The sequence below is a fragment of the Schistocerca nitens genome, chromosome 1 (assembly GCF_023898315.1).
Source record: "Schistocerca nitens isolate TAMUIC-IGC-003100 chromosome 1, iqSchNite1.1, whole genome shotgun sequence".
Taxonomy (NCBI): Eukaryota; Metazoa; Arthropoda; class Insecta; order Orthoptera; family Acrididae; genus Schistocerca; species Schistocerca nitens.
In genome coordinates, this window is record NC_064614.1 from 171,456,062 (window position 1) to 171,471,426 (window position 15,365).

At 41.0% G+C, this 15,365-nt stretch overlaps 1 protein-coding gene across 1 annotated transcript in view; it reads left to right on the forward strand.

Moving 5' to 3' along the window:
- Positions 1-15,365, forward strand: part of LOC126244652 (E3 ubiquitin-protein ligase listerin) — a 160,393-nt gene that overhangs the window by 88,742 nt on the left and 56,286 nt on the right. The window contains exon 13 of the mRNA XM_049948256.1: positions 9,814-9,932. Coding sequence (XP_049804213.1) covers positions 9,814-9,932 — 119 coding nt within the window. The remainder of the gene's footprint in view (positions 1-9,813; positions 9,933-15,365) is intronic.

Genomic DNA, 15,365 nt, shown 5'->3' on the forward strand with positions numbered 1-15,365 from the left:
TGGACAGGGAAGGAGTGGTATGGATGATGACAGAAGAGAAAAATGAAGCGGTATGCTGAGACAGTGGGAAACAAACATAGGGTATGCTGGAGAGAGGATTTAGAGGTTTAGTGAAAAGGGAGCTGTGGCATTAAACTGGAAAAATTTAGATTTTGTTGTTTGTAGTATACTTCTATCATATATTGTCTGTCATGTGAACTAGAATGGCAAGGCTCCCACCTTTTCTGCAGTAGATTCTGTTAAGTTCAGGAATATGTTCCCCTCAGAATTTTGAGTGAGAGGAGAAGTTATGTCACTTACTGATGTTTGCTGTGTCAGTGGCTGAGTTACCAACATAGGAATGTTACAGACTGTTACATAAATTTTATCATATTAGAAGGGCATGTTGTTTATTTTTTACATCTCCCTTTTTAATGCACATTACACACAAACAGTTATTTTTCCTAAGTTTGTAACAGATGTTTGTCTTTGTTTTGGTGGTGGAAGCGATATCTCAGGTGCCCCTGCTATGCAGTATTTCAGAGAAACATGGATGCTTGTGTATCAGAGAATATTGAAAGGTCTTGCAGAAAATGTATTTGTAACTCAGAGAAATAGAAGAGAGAGAATGTGAAGAAGAAAAGTTACGGTGGATGTGAACATGAGTGATAAAACCAGTAAAAAAAGTAGGAGCTAAGCAACAAGGACCTGGATATGGCTACAAAAGCAAATCAGACAGTTCTAATCTCAGTTGGTGTAGCTATTCAGTGTTAGACAAAGATTTGTGATTTTTACTAACTGCTAGAGTACTACATTCAAAATGCCCACCTCAGTGGCCTTTTTGAGCATAAGGATTGCAGTCAGGACTGTGATGTGGGAGTGAGCAGAAGAAAGAACTCATTTACTTATCATGTGACAGTGGCTACTGGCACAAAACTTAGAATATGTTTGAAAGCTTTTTGCAGTATACTTGCAGTTTTGCAGAAAAGAGTTTCAGCAGCAAGAGGAACAGGAAAGTGTATAATGTTGGGGAAGAGTTAGATGGTGATGAAGTTAGCAGTGAATGTAATTCAATGCACCTTGGTATGCCACATATAGGTAGATGTGAAAGACATGCCAATGTTAAGCATAAAATCAGTGAAGCCTCATTGGATTGTGTTCGAGACCATATTAAAAATTACTGAAATACAGAAGTCATTACTCAAGGAATGTCAATTCAGGAAAGGTGGCTGAAATGCACTATCTGTGTGGATAAGGATACCAAGGTTCAGGAGTTTTACTCCGCAACATATGAAGTCTGTGAAAGTTTTCAAAACTGAGCTTTAAGTTATCACACATCACATGTGAAACTCGTGATGAGTGTGCTGCTTTTATGATAGATACTGTTTCTTTCTGTGTTAAAACTGAAGAAGCATACTCTCTCTTGATGGAATACACAATGACTTGTTCCAGTGATGGTTGTGACTACTGTATAATCACCTATGATTTACACTTCCGGCACCAAAAATTCCAACAGATACATTTTTCTACCAAAGGCAGTTGTGAATGTACAACTTTGGCCTCAACAAATCCAACTCCAATTCAGTTATTATATTATATCACGAGAAGATAGTGACTCAAGGGGCTTGTGAGAATTGTATCCTGCATCATGAAAATGCTCCATGATCCCTTGAATGTTCATTTTGCAATAATTTTTTTTAGACTCTCGTATTTGGCGAAACAGAAACAATACAATGATTGATGTGGAGTATTCTGCCATTGCTAAAGAACTCTGTGATTTCATTCAACATTATTTCCTTGTTCTTGGACATACCTATTTACCTTAGTCATTGAGATTTAGCACAAAGGAAAAGAAACTCTGAAAGACAGGTCATATTTACACTCTTGACCAATTGTACGAAGTTGTGGAAAATGCCAGAGTCAAACAACAGTTAAACAGTGTAAAGAGTGGAATTGTAATACCTAGTGCAAGCTTTAATATCAGGAAAATAACTGCTGTGAAATTTGATAGACAACCAGGTGTGCTCTTTTTTAAAGACATCTATTCTGAAGTTGAAAAGTGGCTCAGATTGGAACTCTTCAAGCAGATGTAATGTCAGCACTCGGAAACCAGAAAAGAAACCATGCTTGATAATCCTTACATGACTAAACTTCTTGAAGAAATATGATTATTCTATCCATACAGACTGCCCATATCATCGTTCTTTCCATATTGTCATGTATCTTCCCCCCCCCTCCCCCCCATTTCCTCATGGTGTTTACAAAAAAGTGAAATCCACAGGAACGACTGGGAAGATGCACCAGAGTAGATGTAAAATAGTTTTATGTTCTTGATATGTAAGCCTCTTAACATGGTTTAATTCAACAAAAAGTATTTACGCCAGTATAAAGCTCTCTAACACGCCAGTATAAAATTCTTCATTTTCCGTACAAAAACTATGTATCGTACATAGATGTTCATAATAAGTGCTTTTTACGTTGACATTTATGTTTTTGCTTATGCATAATCTACCTAACAATAAGTTAAGCAGTGAAAACGTAACCTTTATTGTACAAATAATGCCTCAATTTATCTCCTTTTATTGTGAAAGTGGCATGACTCCCTCTCTCAGCAGAGCCCTTAATTCCCATCTGCGTAGTTCAGAGAAATTATTGATAATCAATTATTTAGAGCACTTGCCTGGACTGATAGAATTATTGGTTATCAATCATGGAGAGCAGTAGCCAGGGCTTAAGGATTATTAATTATTGAAAGCAGTTGCCTGAGCTGATGGGTGCTACACTGCAGTAGAAATTCTTCCCCAGCAGTTGGAACAGCATTCCTAGCACTACCTGAGGAGGTAATCCAAGCTGCTCCTGTCTTTTGCTCGCATGGGATTACCTCTAGCCACTCGTGTCAACCCCTCAAAGCTCTCTGATCATACTTTGCTAACTCACTCTGCCTTCCATACCCCTGAAAACTTTCTTCAGCCTCCATGAAACACACTGCTCATTCCTTATCATTGTTGTCAACCTATCTGCCAAAACTCTGACCCCTGCAGAAGTTTCAGTGCTTTCTAAAGGCCTCATATGTAGCCCAAAACGTAACTTCAGCCATGCTGGACTGCTAAAGTACTTGGTTTCCTTCACTCATTCTCGGCAGTGGAAACATTTCTTCACCAGGCACCACACCAACAACAGCCAACCAAAACTACTAACATAAAACCTTCTTTAAAGCATATAGGAAGATGTTATCTGTTGTTTTGGACATGTTCAAAAGAACAGATACCACCTTCGTATAGTTAAGGCTAACTGGCCATTGACCTCCTCCTTCTGCATGGGATGCACATGCATTGGCCGAACTCTTACAGGACTCGGTAAGATTATCTGCCGCAAGTAATGAGTGTAATGGGCAGGGGCACTACGAATATAGTGTGTGGACATTAAGTTGGGAATGTGGGTCTCACGGGGAGCGTGTAAAGGATACATCCCTGCTATCCTCTGTGCCCTCAGTGGCTCACATGGATAGAGTGTATGCCATGTAAGCAGGAGATCCCAGATTCGAGTCCCCATCGAGGCACAAATTTTCAGCTGTCCCCATTGATGTACATCAATGCCTGTTGACAGCTTAGGGTCTTGATTTCATCGTCATTTCATTCTTTAAAACAGTTCGAACCTTTTTCCAACCATACTCCTCCTCTCCATCCTCACAATCGTATCCAGGCTATCTTTCCAAGAATTCCTCACTTCTAACCTGGTTTCACCTTTCTTTCCTAAATCTCTCCCTAGTGAGTCCAACATCACTCGTGTGGAACACACAGCTACCTGAAAACCTGTCCAGACTGTATCATCCTTCCTGCGGACAGAGCCTCCACCACTGTGGTCATTAATCATGCTGACTAAGCAGCTGAAGTTCTCCACCAACTTTCCAATACCTCTGCATACACACCTCACAACCATAATTCCATCCCAGAAGTCCAGCAAAACCTCCAGCAGCTCCTCAAGGCCTAGATCCATCCCAAAACCTAATACCTGACTCCATCTCACTCCTCACTCCTGCAATCTCCTGCACTCCTGTCTATTACCTACTCTGCAAACTCCACCCCACAGTTTTTCCTACTAGTCGTCCCATTGTGCTCAGTTACAATATTCTCACAAAAAAAACCTCTGCCTTTATTGACCAGAACCTCCAAATTATTGTCCCTATCCCCCCATCCTATGTTGAAGTCACTTCTCACTTCCTTCACTATCTTTCCACAGTTCCTGTCTTGTAACTGCCAGACTCCTTGTTGGTAACTGAGGATGCAATGTTCTTATATACTACATCCTTGATGCCCATGGCTGCACTGTTCCCAATATCTTCTGATACCAAACCCACCATATTTTTCCTAATCCTCCTGCCCAACAACATTCTGACCTACAGTTATTTTACTTTTGAAGGCTAAGTCTATAAACAAATCTGTGACACTGCCATGAGTACTGATTAGGAATCATTCCTATCTCAACAACACCTAAAACCCATTGTCTTGTTCAGGTTCATTAATGACATTTTCATGATCTAGACTTATGACAGGGACAACTTTCGCTCTTTTTTTCAATATTCTCAACACCTACTCCCAAATCTGCTTCACCTGGTCCTTCTCAACTCAATGAACAACCTTCCTAGACATCGATCTCTGACACCTGTCACCCATTCCATGTCGAAAAGTTTCTCCCTTACAGCCTTGCCACCTGTGGATGTTGCATCTGCAGTGAAAAACAGGAGTTGTCAAAATATACTGACAACATTATCAGAACTTTTGTTGGCAGATGATTTCCTATCCAGCTCATCTTAAACAGGTCTCCCATGCCATCTCCTCTGACATCAGTAAACCTGTTAACCAACCACTGACTAGCACTCCTCTGATCATCCAGTGTCACTCTGGACTTGAGAAGCTCAGTTACATCATTCATCAAAGCTTCAACCACCTCTCATAATTGTGCTCTGAGGTAAGAGTTATCCTACCCAAAATCCTAATCACAGCACCCAGAGTAGTGTTCTGCCACCCACCAAACCTACAGAATTTCCTTGTCCATCCTTATTCCAATCCTGCTCACCATCAGTCATTCCCTTGTGGAAAACCCAGGTGCAAGACCTGCCCCATACAGCCGCTTACTACCTCTTACTGCAGTCCAGCCACAAGCCCTTTCTGCCCTACAAATGGTGTGGCCATGTGTGAAGCAGCAATGTTATGTATCAGCTATGCAGCGATTGATGTGCAGCATTCTGTGCGGGCATGATAGGTAATCAACTGTTTACTCATATAAATGGCCACTACCGAACTGTAGCCAACCACAAATTAGACCATCCACTTGCTGAACATGCTACACATCACAACACAAATGACTTTAACAGCTGTTTCAGTACTTGTGCCACTTGGATACTCCCTTCTATCTCAAGTTTCTTTGAACTACACAAGTGGGAATTGTCTGTCCAATATATCCAGCATTCTTGCGAGTCCTGGCCTAATCCTCCACTAATGTATCCCTGTGCTTCATGTTATCTCTCCCCTTTTTGGTATGTTGTCCATGCCACTCCTTCCCTCTCTAGATTGTGTACTGGCTTCTTCTACAAACTCTTCCTCCATTCACTCCCATGTGGGCACTCCCTCTCCCCCTCTCCCTCTCCCTCCCCCTCCCCCTTCCTTGCCCCCTCCACCTCCCTCCCCACCCTCCTCTCACATCCTGTTTCTCTTCCCACTCCCTCTTTCTGTATCATGCACATACCTTACCCCCTCAGAATTCCTTTTGTCTTATTCAGCCGGCTGTCTTTCCCACTTCTGCCTCTCACTACCCTGTTACCCAATCCATGCCTCACACTTCCTCCCCTACCTTCTCCCCACGTTCATCAGCCCCCCCCCCCCCAACTGCTCTCAATAATGGAAAATCATTAACAATCATTATTGTAATGGTAGTGTGCATTTGGGTACCTGTGTTGTTGTGTGTGAGCATGTATAATTTGTATTTCTCTATTTTCAGCTGCAGGATCAGCTACTATTTTCAAAGTGCAGTTTACTCATGAAAAAATTAAATTTGAATTTTTATTGTTGATGCTTTGTAAAACCACAATGTAAATTAACATTTTTATTTAATTTGTTGATGATAACATCACACATCCAGTATTGTATTTTCAAACAGTGGAAACTCCTGGTAAGAATGTCAACAATGTAAGAAAAGACAGATTGCTACTTACCTTAAAGAAGTCACATCATGTTGCAGGCAGTCTAAAAGACACTCACATATAGTTTTCGGCCACAGCCTTCATCCGGAGAACACACACACACACACACACACGCACACGCACACGCACACACACACACACACACACACACACACACACAAAAGGAAGCAAACCTCATGCACACACGAGTGTGTGTCTCCTAATTGCACCTGTCTGCAACTTGATGTGTCTTCTTTACGGTAAGTAGCAATCTGTCTTTTCCTACATTGTCAGCATTATATTTTATTGGATGTGATTGACTAAAATCTTTTCATCAAACGTTTACCATTACTATACATTAACAAATCTGTTGTTGAGATCAAAGTGTGGTGGTTGTGAGCTGCCTTGATGTTCCGTCTTCTTAGGATCTTTGACTAGTGGCAGGCACAATAAGTATCTGTTTTAACTGTTCCACACTGACCAGTGCTGAACAAATTTCACAACACCCACTAGTTCTACATAAAAAACAACAAAATGGAATAAATATCCATAAAAATTTAAATTAAATATATTAATTTCATAACATATAAAACTGCAATACATAATTAAAATTTGAGATTGCCAGTGATTGCACAAGCAGCATGAGTACATGTAATGTTATAGTGTCAACAGTTTTGTTATACTACAGTGGGATACTCATATTGACTTCTCTGCTGTCCGTAAAAATGATTTTCACTTTGGTTACTCTTATTTAATTGTTGTGTGAAAAGGTACCGTAGGCATTTCCTTGCAGATACTGTTTGCTGTAGGTTTTCAACAGAAATGGGGTGTGTGAGCAATAAAAATCAGATTTTCAAATCCAAACAATAAATCTTCCTTGCAGCAAACTCCTTTGGTATCATTGAAGATGTCCTAGCAGCAGATGAGAACTATTCTGAGAAATGCAGAACATATGTTGAAACAAATCTACCTTCTTTTTATAAATTTTCTTTCAGTTTGGTCCTTTGTAATGGATCATTACATTAACAAAGAATGCAAATTTTGTATCTCTATTACAGATTATTAATTATATTAGGAAAAGGATTGATTGCTACTCATTGCAAAGGCAGCACATTGAGTTGCAGACAGGCACAATGAAAAGACTTTTACACATTTACTTTCAGTCAAGTCCGAGCTACCAGAGATGTGCATGAGGTGTGCTTGCTTGTGTGAACATGTGTGTATTTTCTTTTCTAACCAAGGTGTTAGCCGAAAGCTAAATGTGTAAAGCCTTTTCAGTGTGCCTTTCCTCAACTCACTGTGTCATCTTTACAGTGAGTAGCAATCTATCCTTTTCCGAATGTTGTTGGCATTCCAAACTGTGGTTTCTATTGTTTGAAATTACTAATTGTATTAATTTAAAACTCGTATAGCCAGGCTGTACATGCATTTGATTATTCTTTCTGTAGCAGGCTCCAATAACATGGTAAATAGTCTATCATCAGTGGCGGACACGTGGAGAATGTAACAAAACACAATGATTCTCAGAAAACACAGTGAAGAAAGTAGACTTATGTTTTCACCAGGTAGCAACACTGTGTGGCTGTCTTGTGTCAGAGAATTTGCCAGCATATAATGGTGTGGTGTTGCTTTCATCTTCAGGCTTCTCCCTTTGTATATAATTTTTCCATTATCATCTGTAATACATAGTGTGACTGTCATATCAGTGTTGTACTGTGATTTGAGACTGAGAAAGTATGTAAAATAAAAATTTAATCACATGTGTTAAATGTCTGAGGCTTGAAACAACTGTTTTATTTGTCAAAAATAATCTAGTTGTCTGAGTTCGATAGAGAGACAACTCCTTCCCAGTTCGTGCAGGTTGTTTGGCCTGACTTTGTTAATTGCAACTATTGCACAATGCTTACACTGAACATTATGTGGAAGTAGTGAAACATCCTGCAACTTCAAAAGTGTACCTCTGTATATTCTAAAAGTACTCTTCTTGAATTTGTATGCAATAGTGTATCTGTAACTCGTTGTTGACAGTGGTAAATTGCAGAATCTATTCTGACAACAGCCTCTTCCTACTAAAATGTTCATGAAAGATATTGAATACCCATTTACTTGAGATGTTCATAGTCATTTCAAACTCAAGAATCTTCAATTAGTAGTCATACAACACACTGTCAGATTTTCTCTCTTCATTTGTAGTCTCCACTAGACTTTTGAATGCTTGACTTCACTAATTCTTGTATGGATTAAATAAACTTTAATGGCACAATTTTTTACTGTACCATAAGATGGAGGAACAAGAATCCCCATAATACTTCTTAAACTTTTCTCTTGCTTCTTATTCCAATGTTTCATCAACTGTTGGAACTCACTTTTTTTTCATTTAAGAAACAATCATATATCTGTTATTGATCTTACTCAACATAGTTCTAAGAAATAGATCAAACCAATTTTTTTGGGATATACTTGAAAGGAAAAGATGTTTCACATCAGAGGTAAACAAAAGAGATTTAGTAGTAAATAGTCTTCACGGGTGTGCCGCCGGATGACGTTGTGCAAATCCCACAATATTTCCTCGGAGCAACTGTCCGACATCATCAGGTGGTTGAACTTCGCTGGTGGCTAGGTACGACTAGCTAGGCACCTAGCCACCAGCGAAGTTCAACCACCTGATGATGTCGGACAGTTGCTCCGAGGAAATATTGTGGGATTTGCACAACGTCATCCGGCGGCACACCCGTGAAGACTATTTACAACATATCTGCCGGGAAAGCCTGAAGAGTCACAAAAGAGATTTATATTACTCAGAATTTTTATACCTCTTGTACACACTGGATTTGTTTTGTTTCCATAATGTATTATCATATTCAGAATGTGTGCCCTCAATTCATCTACATCACTACCCTGCAATTCACATTCAGGTGCTTGGCACAGGGTTCACAGAATCATTTTCAGAATATCGCTTGAAGGTTGGTGACTGAAATTTTGTGAAAAAATCTTACGATGAAAAATGACTTTGTTTTAATGATCACCAAATCAGCTTGCATATCATAACTGTGACACTTGCTTTGCTATTTCATGAAATACAAAACAAGCTGCCTTTCTTTGAACTTTTTGAAGTCCTCTGTCAATCATATATGGCATGGATCCCATACTGCACAGCAATACTGTGGCAGAGGATGGACAGGCATAGTGTAGGCTGTTTCTTTAGTAGATTTGTTGCATCTTTTAAGAGTTCTGCCAATAAAATGGAGTCTTTGGTTCACCTTCCTCGCAACATTTACTGTATGATGGTTTCAGGTTAAGTTGTTTGAAATTTTAACCCCTAGATATTTAATTGTACCAATAACTTTTAAATTTGTATTATTTGTTGTGCAACCAAAGTTTAACAGATTCTTTGTAGAACTCATGTGGAGCACCACACAATTTTAAATTTAACAATTTTTTTATAACTCATGAGGGGGACCTTACATTTTTATTGTCTGTGGTTGATTTTCTGATAACTTTACTAGATGGTAAGACATCGTCATCTGCAAACTGTCTTAAGAGGGCTGCTCATACTATCTCATAAATTTATCGAATGAGGTTTACAATTACAACTGCACAGAGAGTTCCCATTCATTGTTAAAGAAATGCTTATATTCTGTTCTGTTTTGTTTCAGACACCTCATGCAAATGGAATGTCTGCATGTGTTACAGATTTAAAATCAGGATACAAAAAAATTATTCAGCAGCTCAGTAAGAAAGAGATTCAGAAAGTTTCAGATGCAATTATTGAAAGGTAAGCTACTTTCATTTTGTAACTAAATACAAAAGTTTTGGACAGTGTTTTTAAAGAAATATTTATTGAATGTTTCCTTTCATACCAGCTGCTTCAGTCACCTACAGAACTTACTGAAAATTACACCAGAAGTATCAGTAGGGTATTTCAGATCTTTATCTTCACATTCTCAAAATAGTGCTTACGTAATTATGAAGTAGGGATGGTTTTGAAAATATTTCCTAAAGAATTTCAAAAAAACGGGAGGCTTGGGATTTTACATGTAGTGAGAGTATGTTCAACTAGCTGCAAGAGGTTCACTTTATGTCTTTTCTACTATTCGTTTACTGTTGGGTTGAGTAACTAGGTTAAGGAGAGGTGAGATTGTTGCCATGATTAATAATCTTGACAAGCTGCTACAATATGAAACATAAATTGGAAATATACACTGAACTGCAAAAGAAACAGGTATGGGCATGCATATTCGAATACAGGGAGATGTAAACAGGCAAAATATGGCACTGCAGTCGCCAATGCCTATACAAAACAACAAGTGTCTGGTGCAGTTGATAGATCAGTTACTGCTGCTACAATGGCAGGTTATCAAGATTTAAGTGAGTTTTACAGTGGTGTTATAGTCAGCATATGAGTGATGGGACACAGCATCTCAAGGCAGCGATGAAGTAGGGATTTGCCCATACAACCATTTCATGAATATCAGGGATCCAGTAAAACATCAGATCTCTGACATCGCTGCACCTGGAAAAAGGTCCTGCAAGAACAGTATTAACGACAACTGGAGAGAATCGTTCAACATGACAGAAATGCAACCTTTCCCCAAAGTTGCTGTGTTTTTCGATGCTGTTCTGTCAACAAGTGTCAGCATGTGAACCATTAAATGAAACATCATATGTATGGGCTTTCAGAGCTGAAGGCCCACTCACGTACCCTTGATGACTGCACGACACAAAGCTTTATGCCTCAACTTGGCCCGTCAACACTGACATTGGACTGTTGATGACTGGAAACATGTTGCCTGGTCGGACAACTCTTGTTTCAAATTGTATTGAGCAGATGGATGTGTTTGGGTATGGAGATAACCTCATAAATCCATGGACCCTGCATGTCAGCAGGGGACTGTTCAAGCTAGTGGAGGCTCTGTAATGGTGTGGGGTGTGTGCTATTGGAATGGTACCCCTTATACGTCTAGATACGACTCTGACAGATGACATGTACATAAGCATCCTGTCTGATCACCATCATCCATTCATGTCCATTGTGCATTCCGACAGCCTTGGGCAATTTTAACAGTACACTGCAACACCCCACATGTCCAGAATTGCTACAGAGTGGCTTCAGGAACACACTTCTGAGTAACACATCCAGTGGCCACCAAACTCTCCAGACATGGACATTATTGAACATGTTTGGGATGCTTTGTGATGTGCTGTTCAGAAGAGATCTCCACCCCTGATACTATTACGGATTTATGGACAGCCCTGCAGTATTCATGGTGTCAATTGCCTCCACCACTACTTGAGACATTAGTTGAGTCCATGTTACGTCGTGTTGCGGCACTTCTGCGTGCTCATGGGGCCTTACACGATATTAGGTAGGTGTACCGGTTTCTTAGGCTCTTCAGTGTAATAATGGAAAGTCCAGGATGGAACACAAACAATAGAAGGAGAAAAAGTAACAGCTGACTGGATAGTTATTGTGTTGAGTGGGCAATACACACTTAAACAAGATTTAAAAAGTTGCAAAGCTTACACACACACACACACACACACACACACACACACACACACACACAGAGAGAGAGAGAGAGAGAGAGAGAGAGAGAGAGAGAATATGTTGTATCAGTGTTACAGTAGCTCAGCTTGTTCTTGGCACACAACATAAAGATGATCTGTAGTGTGTCATCATCATCATTAAGCACTACTGTCAGTAAATGATGTAGCCTCTCCAGTACTGAGTTCAGGTACATCTGCAATTTCTTCTTCCTTGGGCAATTTTCTCCATGAGCAACAGTCTTGGGCAATGTTCACCCAGCTAACTCCAGTGATCTTCCACAGGTCTTTGTCCCATCGGTCTGACAGTCTTCCTCATGGACCATCAGTCTGACAGTCATCCTCATGGAGTGTGTCTGTCTCGTGGGGTCCATTCCAGCATTGACCTGGTCTCTTCAGATTGTCTTTGATATCAGTAATTGATCTAACTTTCTCCAGCCCTTTTTTGTCTTTCCTTGTGAAACCCAACATAGAGCTTTCCACACATTGCTGCACAGTTCTAAGTTATTGTCTTGTATGTTCATGAAGTGTCCAAGTCTCACCACTGTAAGTCAACACAGGGAAGACATACTGACCCAAAATTATCTTTCAGTTTTACTGCCATGTTTATCTGGAAGATAGCTGAAGGTCTTCCAAGTTATTGCCACTTAACTTGATACATTGAAAAATTACAGCTCTTGTGTCTACAACCTAGGCAAGATAAATGTATTCTCTGAAAGTGTCCAGTAGTGCATTTTTGAGGTGTACATTTATTTATTAGACAGAACGTTTGTGTTGGAAAGCTTTATGTCCTGTTCCACTGTGTGACGTACCGAGGTGAGATCCAATACCAACGTCTGTAGTATTTCAAAACCATTTGCCAATAGCACAGTGTCATCTGCAAATCTCATGTTGTTAAGTATGTTCCTGTTGATTCTAATTCCTTTTTTCTTCCCAGTTTAATTATGACATTGCCATTTCCAGGAAGGCAGAGCTCAGCTTGGGAAAGATGGCTGGTCACCTAGATTCACACCTCTCTGACTTATTAACTCCTGAGTTGGATTCCATGACACTTAACGAAAGCTGTAGAAGTTCTATATACATGGTACAGAATTGTAACAGAGGCCACATCTTGTCCAGCTAAGGATGGCGCAATATCAATATTGCTGACTGAATCAAAGGCCATTTCAAAATTTACAAAAGGCACCCAGTATTTGTTTGCTCTGCTTATCACTTCTCAGAGAACAAAAATATAGTGACCCTCAGGGGCTCAGCATTTGTTTGTTGGGTACGTGCTTGGCGACCCCAAGGTTACCGAGCTGGATTTGGTATGCACCACAAGTCTCCTGTCACTGTAAGCTGACCGTAATGTGGTGCTGCAGTGGAACATTGTGTGCCACGGGGAACAGGGACGTTGGTTTGCCTGCCTGAATCATGAGGACAGTTAAACCCTCTATTAAAAAAAAACCTCCGCCTTAAGGTGTAGGTATGCTTCCTGCTGATGAGGTGCATGGCTGTTGAGGTGTAACAGCCATTTGAAATTTTTTCTTCATCCTCCCAGTGGAATGGGTAGGCTGCTGGTATGTCCCAGCATCCAGTCAAACAAAAGGGCTTGTGTAGCCAGCCATCCACACTCAGGGATGTTTTAGACTTATAGTATGTATAGTAACAGAATTCATGCTGTTAGTCAGGTTGTGTTTTTATTGGTTACAAGGAGAGAAGGAAGCTTTGAAAAAATCTCACCTTTTTACATTCAAAAGGGTTTAGAGGAGACTGCAGGTACATTAAAATCTATTAACCGGTTATGGAATGGGACACTGTTGATCAAAAGCTCAAGTTCCCAAGAAGTGGCACACCTACAGAAGGCCAAAAGCCTTGGGGAATATGCCATTGAGATTGAGCTCCATAGTACCTTAAAGTACAGTAGAGGTTAAGTGACGTGCAGGGACATGGTTGGCGTCCCCAAAGAAGACCTGAAAGTTGAGTGGGCCCAAGAAGGCAGTGCAGCTCTATGTCTCCCATCCAGTGCATTAATTTAAATGCCAGTGATTTGGGAACACCACTCTTGGATGTAAGGGAGAAGCCACTTGTGGCAGTGGGGTAAGGCTGCCCATGAATTAGTTGGATGTTCATCTCTACTGGAGTATGTGAAATGCTTTGGGGCCCATGTTGTCTGGATTAGAGATTGCTGTGCCCTCCTTGAAGAATGGAGGATACAAGAGTTCAAAGCGACAAAGCTCTCCTTCCTCAGACTAAAAAGATTTACAAGGCCATGCAGCCCGCCTTGTTTGCCTACTTTGCTTCGGTTGTTAAACAGCCAGTTCAGAAAACCAATAGTGGTACACAAATGGACTTTGCTAGCATCAGCTCTGGTACCTGCATTTGTCAGTGCACTTGTGCTGCTGCAGTTACTTCGATCCTTATACTTCCTCCCAGACAAGGATGTGGTAGCCAACATTTCGCATCTCCCTGCTCCTCCAAAGGCTGAGTCTTGTCCACCATCCAGCATTCTCACTTAACTGCCATGGTTGTGGCTCTGAAGGCTGACCAGGGCAAAAAGTCAAATGTCAAGCATCCACCAACCGTTGAAGTCGGGGAGTAAACATTCCGACAGTGTTATCATCATCGACTCTGCCATCTCTCATGATTCTTCTGTAGAACTAATTGACCTTGATGTCTGATTACCGAGCGAGGTGGCGCAGTGGTTAGCACACTGGACTCGCATTCGGGAGGACGACGGTTCAATCCCGTCTCCAGCCATCCTGATTTAGGTTTTCCGTGATTTTCCTAAATCGTTTCAGGCAAATGCCGGGATGGTTCCTTTGATAGGGCACGGCCGATTTCCTTCCCCATCCTTCCCTAACCCGAGCTTGCGCTCCGTCTCTAATGACCTCGTTGTCGACGGGACGTTAAACAACACTAACCTAACTAACCTAACCATGTCTGATTGGGGGCAGTCACTTTGCCCGAGACTGAGTCTCGACCCATTATGGGCTCCCCTCCCTGGTGAAAGTGCAACTGATCATAGATGGCTGCCATATTACAATGGAACATCATTGTGTTCAGGACACATGTGGAGGAATTGAAACTGCTAGCACATGAACACCCCCTGTGCCTGTGCTTACAAGAAAAACATTTTAAAGCCACTGGTGTCCCTGCACTATGGGGCTATACCCTTCACTGAAAGAATGACCTGACTGGGGACAGAGTCAAGAGAGGGATTGCTGTCTTTGTGTCAGTAATACACACCACTCCTCTGCTCTCGCCTTGATTACTGACCTACAAATGCGACTGTTGCTGTCCTTGTGGTTCAGAGGATCACTATCTGTTCCCTGTATTTACCTCCACGGGATGCAATAGACTCTGCAGCTCTTGCAGGCCTTACTGCACAACACCCCTGCCCATTTCTCCTAATGGGTGACTTCAGTGCCCATAATGTATTATGGGGCTTGAACTACACTTGCCACAGGATTTGGGTCATGGAGAACCTCATGATGTCTCAGGAGCTGTACATCCTCAACATATGCAGTTCCACACATTTCTCAGCTGTCACTGGATCATCCTCAACCATCAACCTCTCTTTCTGCTCTCTAACGCATGCAGACTCACCGCAGTGGGAAGCAACTGGTCACCTTCGTTCCAGTATCCTCTTACCACCGTAGATCCAATTCCTGGATTGAGGACT